Consider the following 14987-nt stretch of genomic DNA (forward strand, 5'->3'; position numbering starts at 1 on the left):
TCTGGGTAACTGAGCCTGCGTAAGTTCCAGAAATTACTTATCTAGGTTGAAGAAAAGCAGCCTCAGTTCGCAACAGTTCGGGTGCTTTGTAGCAAGGTTGTCTTAAAGGCAGTTTTAGATCAGATTACTGTCATCAGCTACAAAATCTTTGCCACACTGAATGTAATTTCATGTTTATAACTAATATTAGATAAACATTATGAATTTAAAAAAAAAAAGCAGGCCAGTTAAGGCTAAAGTGAATTAACCTCAAAGTGCTAGTTTCAAAATATAAAAAGCAAATAAAGTAAATTATTATATTTAAAGGATAAAGTACACGCAAGCACTGTATCAGAGGGAATAGCCCCACTTTTAAAACACTGTTCTGACTTTCAGCCACATCATCTTCACTGTGTATACGACATCATATAGCTGTCAATCATGATGTGCTGAAGGTAATTAGCTTTACTTGTTTTGTTTTGTTTTGTTTTTTTAAATTAACAAATCTTAATCATTTTCTGTACCAACTCGTCCTAAACATGGCAACATTCTCGCTATTGAGTCCCAGGTCTTAACTTTAACCCCTTAGCAGGGGTATGGAAGAAATGACTAATTCACTTTTACATTTTTCAGCGTTTTCAGTTTAACAGCACAACACCCACTGGCCTTTTACATACAAATCGGGCTGGTACGGTTCGCATGACAGATTTTTCAAGTTCGTATAACCACAGGTTCACACAAATCTCTAATAACATTTAACGCAACAATGACCTCCTGTGGCCCAACAGGAAATAACACGTTTACCTGCATGAGCTCAGCTCGAACGGGCTGAATGTGATCATAGAGGAAGTCTGGCTGCAAGTTATCCACGCACAGCTCCAGCGTCCGCAAGCCCTGGCTGACCAGCGTCTGCGAGCCGTTGAGAGCCGACACCAAGGGGTCCATCAGCATTGGCAGATAAGGCAGCAGCGAGCTCAGGCGAACCGGCACAGTCAGGCACAGCTCTACAAACAAGTCTTTCATGTGCTGTTTATGAAGGCCGCTTTGCAACATATTAAGTCCTGAAAATCATTGATACGTTACACAGTGAAAGGAAAAGGACAGTCCACCCTGTATTGTTACAAACTGCTATTTCCTAAATTCAGAATAACCCGACATTTTTAAATTGTGTAAAGCGTACAGCTCCATAAACAACAACATATTTACAAAATACAGTACCATTCATAATTATAACTTACATCTAAGAATTTTATGCAGTGAATGCTTCTGCAGGTACATGCATATACAAAAAAAAGAATGTCTATGCGTATTCTAAAACGTAATATTACTCTCAATAAAGTAGCATTTGAATACAGCAGATGAAAACCAGAAAAAGATAATTTGACTCAAACCTCAGCCTTGTATCAATAAAAAAATCTACACCAAAAAAAAATTTTAAAAAAATCTGTAATCCTGAAAAGAAACATTCAATGAGTTCAAGTACATTCGCTGTCCCATGCAGACTAAGCACGTTCTGCAACTTATTTTTCTCCCCATCAAGATTTCATCTGCTCCATAAAGCTAGCTAGCACTTCTACACTGCCGTGTACTCTACATAACGATTTAGAGGAAACACACGGATTCGCTAACCACAGTAAGGATTGCCCCCGCAGCCGTAGATGGGAACCACAGGATTCCACACTCCTGGCATCGTTCCCCTTAGCTTGTCCTTAGGTTTAAGTGGTTCACGTCTCCTTGCTCATCCTCAGTATCTCTGGAACACAGCCCTTGCAAGCGCAAACGCTCAATTAATCAAACTGACTGTTATTTCCAGTTCTGTTTGCAAACGGACACTACACGCATTTGTATTTATCACACACTCGCAGGTGCACGCACGTGCCCTCGACAGCAGACCAGCCCGAGCTGCTCTGCAACGCTCTTCCCACCATGGCCTGGCAGCATCGCTTCTCCTATCGCTCTCACCCCTCAACGCTCTATACTAACAAAAACAGCCATAGCAAAAAACGAATGAAAGGAACCAAGGAAAAAACCCCAACAGCCCCACAATGAAAAGCAGAACAACGAGCAGCAGAAATTGTGAAGCAGCCAAAACTATGGAGCCTGAAGCAGCTGATAGTAAATGAAAATAAGCCACGGTCAAGATATGTAATCAACTGCTAAGCTCAAAATCAGAAGCTACTTATCAGGGTTAGGGCTTTAGTTTTGGTTTTTTAATTACATAACATAACTTTACTACTACTATTTACATGACGAGATCAGCAACTGGGGGGGGGAAAGAAGGTATTGTTCTACCTTGCAGTAAGTTTGGTAACAGCGGCAAGAATTCTTGATATAAGAGATCATGACTGCCTCCTCCAATAGATCTGAACAGTGCTCTGAGCAGCAGGAAATAGTTATAGGGCTCTTTGGCAGTCTGTGCAAGTTCCATAGAGCTGTTCACAATCTTGTGCAAATGTGGCTATAAAAAAAATAAAGCTTGAAGATTAATAAAATATCAATTTTATCATCATCGTACTGTACAAGAGTTTAGCATGAGACAAGTTTTGCAGATCAAAAGCCTTCAGCTATTCCACGTACTCTGTTACCAGGCTAATTTTATACTGCTGTTGAAGAATTGTTAAAAAGTAAATCTGTATTTGAACAGTATCGAGAACCCAGAGCACTCTTTAATTAATTAAACCCTGCTTTCATATTAGCCAAACGATCACGTCTGCTTGCTACTCCAAGCAGTAACTATATTAAAACACAAAACCTTCTGCAAATCTGACAATGAAAAATATTTGCACCGCAGAAGCTAGGCGTGTATAGCAGAAATCAGAAGTGTCCCAAGAACAAGGGAAGAAATTTCACAGGATTAATTTATTCCAGATCTAACTTAATTAATAATTCTTAATTTGGGGGAATGCTAAAATTTCACTTTAAAAGTAAACTTTTACAAGTAAAAAGATGGTTACAGAACTGGTGGCCTTTCCAGAGCAGAGCAGTAACAGCTTGCAGGAATTATCAAAGACAGTTGATAAACACAAGGATTCTCACAGATCATGTACAAGCAGTGACAAAATTATGGATTTTATTAACACCTAAAAGCTTTCTACATTGCAATGCAAATGCTGCAAATAGCCTTCATCATTCAATTAAATTGTCTACCCAAGGCCCCTATCATCAATCCTGCTGAAACAAAAAACGTAACAGAAGCGTGAAACCGCGAAGGCAGTAAATCACACTCTTCAAATCGGATCTCCAGCCTCCAAAGTCCAAATGACCTTGATTCTGATGACAAACAAGAAGAATTTAAGCAAGACGATATGAATATTGCTTCATATTACTTATGAATATTGCTTCACACTGCTTTTATCTTTCAAAGGATCTGGAAAATGAGTAGTCCTACTCTGCTCTACCCAGAAAACACATACTGAACTAACCCTGCTGTAACAAATCGTTAAGCACAGACACCGTTATCACAGTTACCCGTATCACACATTTTGTTTATTCTAAGGTAGGAAGAAGAGAGGTGGAGAGAAATGATGAGAGAAGGAGCAGCATTCAACTAATATCTAATGTTTTTCCTGGATATAGGCAGCTGTGACTTTTATGAGAAAGTGCACTTCAAGCTCAGTATTTCTAAACTCACTGAATAATGCATGAAATGATCTCATCAACATAAACAGATCCTTGGACTACATACACAGTATGTTGTCAATAAAAAACTAGCATTCCTTAATCCAGGCTTTCCAAGAGCACAGAAATGCCTAACTCAAGAGGTACAGGTCACTGAATATGACACAAATGAACAAGATTCACCAACGCACGAAAAAGTGACTCCAGTCTAAGTAAGTTAATAAGGAAACAAAGGGGAAAAAATATGCACGAAAAAGTGACTCCAGTCTAAGTAAGTTAATAAGGAAACAAAGGGGAAAAAATATGTAAGAAGACGTGCATATCCTGATCACGAAGTTACACGGGTTTGTGACAACCCTAATCAGACCACAAGCACGTATCAGTCACTTATACTCAGAATTAGTACATCATTTTATAGTTTCAAATATGAAGTAAACATTCACAGAAACCATCTCTTATTTATAAGGCAATGTACCTGACATTTGGAAAAAATGGGGATGCGTCACTAATAGTGGTTCAAACATTAGGAGACTATCAAATGTTAGCCTAAAACTCTAAGTTTCTTCAGACATCTGAAGAACGCATTAAGAGCCAAAATAGATTTTTTTGGTTTTAACACAAATGACCTTTACCTTCAGCATTTGTTCATTTTCAGCTGCAAAGAGCGAAACTGAGCCAAAGACTAACTTGAACAGCTTGAGATACAGATTGGAGAGTTCCACATTAGAGCCCATTTCTGGCAGCCGATCCAGAAGGTACTCTACCAAAATCGTTGCGAAGAGGGCAGAGGTAGTAGGGTTTGCCAAGAAGGAGTTGGCCACAATCTATAACGGGAAACAACAAAGGAATTATTGTTGCTGTAATGAAAAGAACAGAGGGATCAATACACTACCCATTTAAAACACAAACTGAGACAAATTTCTTGCCCCATCTCCACTGCTACCCAAGCGATCCAGGTTATCCTCAGTGGAAAACAACCATGCATAGCTTAAGTGTTCAAGTTTAAAGATTAATTTTAAGTGTACATTATAGGACTTGTGTTCTGTAAAACAGGGGGTCAGAACATTAACACAACAACCTGAACAAAAAGAACTCCACGATGTTCAATACTTTTCAAGAATAAAGTCCATTCATATCTCCTAAACTGAAGTGCTCATGTTTGTATTCCACCTCTTAGTCTGGAAAGTTTTCGAAAAATCCATCTTTACAAACTATTTTTATAGACTGCTTCAAATCTCACATGCTAATTTCAATGTTATTATTTATAATTCCACGTCAGCCTTATGTACTTCAAGGCATGAGCTATTTTCTACAGGCTGTTTATTGTCAATTGAAAAAAGTAAACGAAAACTAATACCTGAAGAGCGTAGTTTTTTGAGATTCTCTCCACCATATAAGGAACAGTAGTTTGAAAGATTTCTTTAAAAGTTAAAGGGTTCATCATTGTGAACACACCAGCAAAATGCTCCAGAACTTCCTTTTCCTCTTTCATTCGGACTGTCTGACAGTTTGCTACTCGCACGTATGTCTGGCCATTTCCTGCGATTTGGACCTGTGGCAATTTAGACAACACATATATTGGTTGCAGAACTTGAGTAACTTCTTCCCACTCTTCTCAGAGCACCTTTTGAAAAAAACTGAGATTTTACAGGTTTCACATGCAAGCCCCATACAATTAGCAGCTGGGCCCAAGAGCCAACAGCGACAATAAAAATATTAACATAGAGTGTTTTCAGCACAGATTTTAAAACCACGAAGTCAGGAGTGGAAAAAAACAACAGGAGATATCAGTGTATTTGTAAAGATCCTTAATTCCAAATCAGGTACATTTACATTTCACCAGTGCTTCGTGTAACTACAGAAGATAAACATAGCCACGTGAATGCTTCAACGGATGGCTAAACTATCTCTTTGAAGAAAAGATTTAATCCGCTACATGAAAGAAGTCTGTCCTGCCTGCATAAACACAGACTGTGTGTTCTTAACAGCTGTTAAGAAAAGATTTTTTTCCTTGCAAGTGATAAGTACTTCGACATTCATAAAACTTCCCAATAGGTGTGGTCCTGAAATAAAAAACTTAATGAAAATATGCTACATGTGAAATTTGTCCTTTAGCTGACAAACCCTTACTAAAAGATCTAACACATAGTAACTCTATAAATAAAAGTGCTATGCGGGCAGGTTACGTACCTGATAAATATCTAAAGCTTGCATTGCATATTTTACCAGTTTTATATAGATTTGAGTCTCCTTAGGTTGCAACTGCTTATTGGGAATGAATTGTGCTTCTGAAAGAAGATAAAGAATAAGACAGTAGTTAACCATTAAAAATACTATTTGCTTTCATGCTACAAACTGTCGAATTACGAAAGATAAATGTAACCAAATGTTATGCAGTTTTACCACCAGGAGCTTTGCATGACGTTATGCCCCACGTGATTGTCTTGACACCACAGACCAAAGTTTTTACTAAGCTTCGGCAATCTGTGACCTGAAATGTCTGTTTGTCTTCTTTTTCTTTCTCCCCTTGTTTTTCAAACACAGGTACCGGCGCAGGGGCCACTGGAGTGGCTGGGGCAGGAGATGGAACAGGAACAGGCGCTGCATTTGCTGCTGTCGGTACTCCTGGCAACGCGGCTTCCGCAGCCCCAAGCTCAGACTGTGGCTTGCATTTTTTAAAAATTACAGAAAGCTGGTATCGTGCTATAGTGTGAAATTTCAGAACAAAAACCTAAGGCACAAAGAGGAAAGGCAAATGAAAGAGCAGGGAGAGGAAGAAAAAAGAAAGTAAGTTTCTTCTTCAAAAACCATTCGAAATTTAATAGTACTAATACCTCAAGTCAGCATATTGAGACCAATCAAATTTACAGCTAAGTATTTCTGCAGTCATTCAAATGACAGCAAACATTTTTAAGTGTACCAACAAAGTAGTTTGCTTACTTTTAATAAGTTCCAAAAGGAAAAATATTTGCTGAAAACTAGTAAAACCATCAACTGAAAATTGATCTCTCTACAATTCCACTTCATTTAAAATGAAAAGCTATTTAATTTTCAAAATAAGACTTAATATTTCAGTCTATAAATATTTACTATTAAGCACAAAAAGCTCGATTTTTTCACGTGTATATGCAATGTACGTCAGATGTACTAGAAGATGTATACATTATAGTTTTAAGTTTTAGTTTTATGCAGCATATCAGATTTAGAAAGCAATAATCAACTCTGCAGAACAGTGGTCCCCAACATTTCTGCCTCTCGGCTGACACCAAACCAGGGACATATTGCACAAGGTTTCAGTTCATAATTTTCTGTACTTCCCAGATTTTAAAGTCTTGGCTTGCTCAGATATTTCCCCACTACCACCACAGTTCTGTACGCTCCCTTCTTCCCCAGATGTACCTTCTCTGAATTCATATATTATTATTACAAATTTTCATTTGATAAACAAATGCCCGAACAACTGTGCTACATCACAGATTTTTTTTTAAAGTAGAAAAAAAAAAAGTAGAAGTTTATTTGGATGACAAACCCTACTAAAAAGTTGAAGTTACTTCAGTTTGAGAAATCTGGAATAAAGGATCCATTACAATGCGTAACATCAAGATTTTTCACTTGCACAGTCACTTGTATTTTGTATTTAGGATGCAAGCCATTCCCTAAACCACTGCTAACTTCAGTGGTTCAGGGGTAATATCAAATAATCTGGATGTGACTAAAATGACTAAATCTCTTCCCTGGTGCATTCAGAGCCATGACAGCCTGTCAATGGCAGGGGGGAGGCACAGATTCCACTGCGTTCAGAATTCCTAGATCTCCCTTTCCAAAACAAGCACCCGTACGGCTTCCTCATTTATCTCAAAGTGTTAATACCGGTTTGATTTAGATTTCAAGACATGCTCTCACATCCTAAAATGAGATTATTAAACCAGTATTTACCCTAGAAGTGTTTTACTCTACAACTGAGTGTACCTTGATGTCGTGGCAGGAGAAAAACTAGGCAACCTTTTGCCATTAACAACTCGGCTACAGCAAGCAGGGAGCGTTTCGTTGCTACTACAGCATGGATGAGAGCTTTTCAGGTGCATCCCCGATTTTTAAAAATAACAAAAGAAGAAAAAAAAAAGCCCCCCTAAAAATCCTTCAGATAAGGAAGATCCTTAAAAAGGATTAGTAGGTCTCGAAAGTGTGGATATTTCACATTTTACAGATTGTATTGGGCTATGACAAGCACCTGCAAGATAATCCTCTTTCAGGGTTTAATAAAAAAACAGAAAACAAAAAACCCAAACCACTAAAAAAACAAAAAAAAACCCTCAAAAACAACAAACACTTCACAACAAACTAACCACACCAAAACCAGAAGGCTTTAAAAATAGTATAGTGTTCTTACATACTCTTAAGTGGGGAAGAAAGGAGATTACAACTAAAATTTGGAAGAAAATTTTAAAAAATAACAACAGTTAAGCTACCCCCAGAATCACTGACATTCCGTTTCTTGCTTTGAAACAAGTCACTGAGCGAGTAAGCTGAGCGGGCAAAGCACCTCTGCTACGCCTGAGCTATTATCCCAGTCACACAGCATTTTAAAAAGCCCTTCTCTGAAGTAGTAAAAGGAAATACAGAATGCAGACTCTTTCTACATATTCTCATTTCTGAAGAAAAGAGGACGTAAAATATGATTGACAACATACTATAAAATAGGATATTCAACTTATTATCAAATGTTTTAAACAAATCAGTACCTCCAGCATTCTCATAAGAATATCTCTACCATTTCCATTTTCCTGTTCGCTTTTAGAGCGGATACAGTCTACCAAATTTAGCAGCAGCTTGCAAGACATTGTCTGGATACTGCTGGGCAACGACTCATCATCAATGTTCTTGGCAAATAACTGGACGGCAAGGGAGAGATCATTGAGCGGTAAATGCTGACGGACGTGATGTACCAGGTCTGCCAGTGTACTATATGCAAGTGGTCTGTCAGCAAAAACAAGAAATGAAGAAAACACATTGAGGACAATTAAAATGGTGGTTATTTGGACTTAAACAATAATTACTGCCTGGACCTATTTCCAAGATTCTAAATCGAAACTTCCTGGTTTTATAGGCAAACGCAGAGTTCACAAGGCTCTTTCCGTTACACAAGAGAACGATAACCTGTACAATCTACCCAAAGAGGCATTAATCTGCCCCACAACACTAACATCACGTCTCGGATCTTCCTTCCCCCGCTGCCGACCAGCCCCAGCACATTTTCACCTACAGTTAAGAGCAAATTAGCACGTTTTAAACCATATTTTAAACGGTGTTGGTAAGCTGTTTCAGTACTAATCATGGATGATTCATGATTTCAAAAGTAGTTATGAAAAATTATACATTTTAAAAAACATTTCTTTCCAAATATCGGGTTTAAGCATCTTGTAGAGCAAATACTTCTAAATCTAATACACGTTGTCAATAAGGTACACTAGACACTTAAGCAAGAGGAAACAATTCTCCTAGTTCACATATCTTAATTTGGTCAGCAAAAGCAGCTAAAAACCAGCAGGCTATTGAAGACACAGAAAGTAAGTATTCTCCTCATTTATTTTTTCAATTGTGAATGAGTAAGTTTTAAGGTATTCATGGACAAAACAGTTTAAGTCTCATTCAGATTTTACTCTCGACTCCAGATCTAGGCAGTTTCGTGAAATATTGGGAAGATATTGAGTTGATTTCACTGCAACCACTGTTTTGGTTGTGCTCTGCAATTCAAAAAAATGAAATAATTTTCATTCACCCGTTTATGTCATTTTGTCCTACGCTCACAGTACCATGCTGCACCATCAGAGTGTTAAACATCAACCACTCTTCACAGCAGCAGAAGCCCTTCCAGTATCAGAATCTAATAAAATTGGTTATTTAAAGCAAAGATTTAGGACCGTATACATACATTGTTGTAAATATTAATAAACCTTGAAAGAAACCAGCCCTGGCAGGCACTCCAAACTTTCTGTCATACCTCAGTGTCTCTCGAGCAGTGTATCCGGAGCCAATTAGTATAGATTCATCAAATAGCTTGTCCATACATGGAATAAATTCTATAATTAAAAAAAAAAAAAGGAGAGAAAAAAGAAAAAGCTATACATACTGACTGGCAAAGGAAATAATCAAGCATTAAACCACGTAACTTCGGCATTTAAACCTATGTCAGAAAGTGGGTTTATTACAAAAGTCATTCCCGAGGCTTATAACAGGCAGTGTCATTTACGAGAAAACTGTCAATTAACCTCTTGTGACTATGAACTCCGCTGACACTTGTCCCTTGAGTAACGTTACAGTACACAGTCAAAGCCACAGCATTGACACAACAAAACCAGTTACATCTGGAAAGAGAAAAAATGCTTATATTATTCTCAACTTTGCAGAACTTCTTAAATGTAACTAATGAGTTACTGGAAAGGACAAGTTTGGGCAACACAACGTTATTTTGTTTGGCATCTTATCATACAAACTCTCTGCCAAAATATATGAAGGAATACAGGCAACTTGGGGTCCAGGAAACAAAAGGAAGATTTCAGTAACAAAAATCAAGTGACAAAGCAAGGGTAAAGAAGCATTTTCTTTCTAAATATAGAAATCAACAAGTTTATGGAATTGATTAAGTCACGCCACCCTAAAGGCAGATGATGGAAACAGCAGGAAGGAGAGAAGCTCCCTCTTCCAAATAATGCAACAAGCTAAAACTTATTAACAAATAAGCAAAAAGTCAAAGAGAAAGAAGAACATCCAGCAACATTCTCCACAGATTTCCAACCGATATTAAAGATAAACATCCAGCATTTTCTGACTGAAGTCTGAAATGGACATGGAATCAGTGAGATCCACTGAAATGAAAGGGACAAGGCAGTAGCTGTCTTTGCTTTAAGAGAATGTCACACTCTGCAAAAATACAGAGGAAGAGAAAAAGAGAGTATCGGCATTGTTTTTTGAAGGGGGTAGAGATCTGGAAGACTAACAGCGGAAAAAGCAAATAAAGAACAGGAATAAAGATTTTAGATGCAAAGACAATCCACTATTTCACAAGGCAACCACCACAGCAGTCATGACGTGAGAATATATTCAGCCACAGCCAACAAATGATACCGTGGCGAAAAAAGCCGAGTCAAAAGGTGGCTGGAAAGGAACCACCTCTGCTCACCAAGCCACTGTTTGAAAAAAGGAATTAGTCTCAGATGCGCTGATGTTAGCAGAGCAAAGAGATTAAGACACAAATCCTGACAATGAAAAAAAGCAAAGGAAATGCAAATTGAAAAACAATAATGAGTTTTTGTGTGTTGACCACATTTAACGTGAATGTTTCTGTGTTGTGCTATTACTCTTAATGTGAACTAGTAAGAGAAATTAAAGCAAAGCAAGCGATAATAAATTGTTTTCACCGGACCGCTGACTGAACTCTCTCATTAAACTTCATAACATAAGAATATTTTACTTTGAAATTAAGAAATGTTCACAACGTTCAGTCAGAATTAGAATTTCAGAAACGCCACACAAACCATGCTGGCTTTTTGAACTGGACATCCCAGTGAAAATGGACAAGACCCACACACACGAAACACTTCCCCCAACACTCCTTTTTCCAAATAAGCTGAACTGCTGCAGCAGAATGAGCGAAGCCTTATCTTCTGCAGATCTCCACGGACTTTATATCCCACTTTTCTTCCTCACACTCCTTACTGCTCCTGCCACACCATGTTCCCGCTTCTCCTTAACGTTTCTAAGCGTTTCCTCCCCTACATCTGCTTTGGGGCTGCGAGGCAGGCGCGGGGCTGGGGGCTGCGTTATCAGCACGTACGCCAGAACGCCCGCCCGCAGCCACGGGCAATGAATTGCTAAGCCCAAACCGCTGTTTATTCCTCCAGTGGAGACACGAACTCGGGTTCTGCCCACTATCCAAACACTAAAGTTCACAGAGGATGTAGAGCATCCTATCTGTAAGAGCTCGCTCCTCTGCTGAATTTTATTGAAACTGGTCAAGTTCAGAAGTTATTAAGGAGAGGCTGAGAAACACAGAACAATTATTCTAAATTTTTTAGAAAAGTGGCCAAAGAAACAGCTTTCCATTTGACCACAATACTAAATTCCAGAACTAAGAAACATGCGGAGTTTTTTGGTGAGCTAACGGTAACTGTAAGACATCACACTGCCCCGTAATTGTTGTTAGTAGAAGGAAAAGAAAGGGGACCACACAGTAAACATGAAAATATAGAAGTAAATATTTTACAAAGTACACTCATCTCCAATTTTGCAATTCTGCCAAAACAAAACATATCCACCCAACCTAGTTAATTCAGGCAGACCAAAAATAGCTTTCCTCGGCTAGAGGCAAAGGCTATGAGCTGAATCACATACGGCACCAGGTTTTGACGAAACTACTTCCACTCAGGTTATCAGATTAGTATTTCAAAGTATCCATACAACTGCAGGCACAATTACAAACCACCACAAATTTTTACCATCAAATGGCAATTATTTAGAACAACAGGTATTTGGAAAGCCAGAAAAGCCACTTGTTCAGCATGCCATTTCATTCAGATGATTATTTTTTTAAGGAAAATGAAAAAAGGCTAATCAAAAATGACGACCGCTCCCAAACTAATCAAAGTATGTAATAGTCCAAAACAAATAGTAAGTAATATGCCTCAAATACACAGAAATACTTGAAATCTTTCCAGTTTATAAATACGTTCTAAAAGTACTACATACGGCTCCTTAAGTCTGTTGTCAAGATGTGCTTAGCAGCAATCAGAAGCTCCTTCCGGAGGTGTGCCGTTTCGGCTGGGCAATTGGAGAGCAACTGCAGCATTCCCTTTACCATTTGCTGAGAATATTTAGCCACTAATTCCTACAACAAAAATTGACATGAATACAATTATTACGACATTCTGTTTAAAGCTTTGCTTTACATTTGCAAAATAACACTCAATTAAAATTCACTTGTTTCTCTTTAAGGAGTCTACTCGTGAAAATGAAATACAACAGCTATTGCATAAATGCCTGGGGCGGGGGGGAAAGGCACGTTTTTACTTTGCATTCACACGAGAACACCTCTGAAAGGACAATCAGGTATAGTCCTATCTTCACATTTGCTTCTCTCCGATCCCTGATGCGCTGCAGTCACGCTGGTCGCTTCCCTGCCATAAAGTAACTCCAGAGCTATTGCACTTAGAGTAAGAAAGCAATAAAAATGCAACCTACCTGGTAAATTCTTATGATGTAAGCCAAAAAAGACAACGTTTTAATTTGAGCAGCGATGAAATCAGCATACAATTCCTTGTTATAAAGTTTATGTTGCCTGAAATTAAGTTGAACAGTGGTTACGATTTTTTTCCTCCTCCTTAATACCTTTGTTCAGAAAATTCACAGAAGGTTCAAACTACATCACCGTGTAGGGAGGTTCTCGCTTCATAAGGGAATAAAATCATCATGGGACAGCCCATTTTCAACAAGCTCTCTGCCATTCAAACTCCCAGCATCATATGCTCTAAGCAGAAACGCACAGCCCTGAGGCAGCCATGCCACTCCCAGCTCCCTGCAGAAAGCCACGCCAATACATCGCCGCCGAACCTTTGGCTCCGTTCCCCTAACTGGGGCAATTTTTTTCACCTAAGCTATACCTTGGAAGAGCAAAAATGTATCACTGGTGGTATGGTAAAGATTAAACGACAGCAAGTGTCCCAGCTAACATGGTCTCCATCCCACACTATCTGTGGCAATACGATTTCTGCCAGAAACTCCACTTAAAAATGCATTATCAAATAATAAATTGGGATCTACTGCACAGCTATGGATTTTATCAGTGACATAAAATGGAAGTATTCAGATTTGCCAATTACTTCACCTACAAAACTTTGACAATTTTAAGTCAAATAATCATTGCTGCTCTTGAGATTAAAAGCTGTAAGACTAGCAGCAAAAATCCCAGGATATAAGACAAAAATATTTTGGGCGATATCGAACGGCAGGTTTAAGTAGCTTATCCCAAATATCATCAAATACTGTTAAAATGCTCTTACCTTGCTTGAGCAGAAACCTGTATTATAATAGTGTTCATGATCAAGGGCACAAATTCAGCTACTACGTTATGGATGTTCAGTTTGTAGAGCTTAAAAAAAAAAAGTATTATTAGAGAAACTTAGAAGCGACACTCGCAGTCAGCTTATTTGAGAGCTAATCAGAAAAAAATGAAGAAATCTCAGCGGCTTATTTTTAGACCATATTTTAATCTTAAAAATACATTACATATTCATTTTTACGAATATGTTAGCCAGCAGAAGTCACACAAGCCATTCGGTAATAAAAAGTCCTTACATGCAAAATACTGGAGTATACTAACCTGATACATAAGAACAACAATGATAGGTAACTCAGCCAAGACCTTCAGAGATAACGATCCTCTGGGAATTATAGAATGCTGAAAGACAGAATACTTGTTTTATAAACAGTTCAATTATTAATTCAACAAAGTATTTGAAATACATTTTTAAAGAAACGGCTCATCTTAACAGCACTATATTTAGCGATAATAACATTTAAAAGCACAAAACCATTTTTTATTGCATTAAATAAAAAGCCTGTACAAAAAATACCTGAAAAGTTTCAACCGGCTTCTACAAAAAAAATCTTGGTAAGAAAAACAAGCACAAATAAAGCCCGTGAGCCTCACCTGCCCTTACGACTTGGGGCACGGTGATACAGTCAGTCTCGTAGTTCAAGAGCAGGTAGAATACTCACCGTTCTCGTTTCACTATCGTCTCGCTCGGGGTTTACTTTCACCACAATTGTAGTAATCATGCCGACCATTTCAGGAGTAGGAACGGTGTTCTCTGGAATCACCTGAGGATTCTCAAAATACCGATTCTGCAAGCAAAGAGCAGAAGAAAAATATAATAATGCTAGTAATAGCCAAAAGGCCGTTTATCTCATTAGAATTCCCCCACCCAAGCTTTCCTCACAACGTGCTGCAGACAGTTTCTTCTTCGCTGCACACGACGCTCACAGCGCAGCACCTCCCAGCAGCACACGCGGACCCTGCAACCTTTCCCTGCCACTACAGCAGGAAGCACGACACCGTCCCCAGCCGAGGTGGGTCTTTTGTTAAAAACCAAAAAACAGCTACTCTGTGTCAGGGAGGGAGAGCAGGCAACGGCCTCCGCGGGGATCCAGCACGCTGCAGAGCTCTGTCTGCCGGGAAGGACGTCCCCTCACCCTTCCCTCAAAAAGCCCACCTGGCTGCAGGGGCAGCACTGCAGGCACCCGAGCGGTGCCTTAGTACAGACAGTTGCCTCCGTTTGCTCATGCTAGTAATCCTGTGCTAGAAACACAAGGCTTTCTAATTCAAAATGTCATTT

At 38.7% G+C, this 14987-nt stretch overlaps 1 protein-coding gene across 1 annotated transcript in view; it reads right to left on the bottom strand.

The window, feature by feature from the left end:
- TRRAP (transformation/transcription domain associated protein) overlaps positions 1 to 14987 on the bottom strand; it is a 98696-nt gene that overhangs the window by 76929 nt on the left and 6780 nt on the right. Inside the window, exons 7-19 of the mRNA XM_082490634.1 lie at positions 14371 to 14496; positions 13973 to 14050; positions 13653 to 13741; positions 12835 to 12931; positions 12343 to 12481; positions 9599 to 9677; positions 8340 to 8574; positions 6001 to 6328; positions 5788 to 5885; positions 4955 to 5149; positions 4230 to 4421; positions 2272 to 2437; positions 784 to 1040 (exon numbers count right to left, since the gene is read on the bottom strand). Of these exons, the coding sequence (XP_082346760.1) occupies positions 784 to 1040; positions 2272 to 2437; positions 4230 to 4421; positions 4955 to 5149; positions 5788 to 5885; positions 6001 to 6328; positions 8340 to 8574; positions 9599 to 9677; positions 12343 to 12481; positions 12835 to 12931; positions 13653 to 13741; positions 13973 to 14050; positions 14371 to 14496 (2079 nt within the window). The remainder of the gene's footprint in view (positions 1 to 783; positions 1041 to 2271; positions 2438 to 4229; positions 4422 to 4954; positions 5150 to 5787; positions 5886 to 6000; positions 6329 to 8339; positions 8575 to 9598; positions 9678 to 12342; positions 12482 to 12834; positions 12932 to 13652; positions 13742 to 13972; positions 14051 to 14370; positions 14497 to 14987) is intronic.

Source organism: Vanellus vanellus (genome assembly GCF_965231255.1).
Source record: "Vanellus vanellus genome assembly, chromosome: 14".
NCBI classification, from domain to species: domain Eukaryota; kingdom Metazoa; phylum Chordata; class Aves; order Charadriiformes; family Charadriidae; genus Vanellus; species Vanellus vanellus.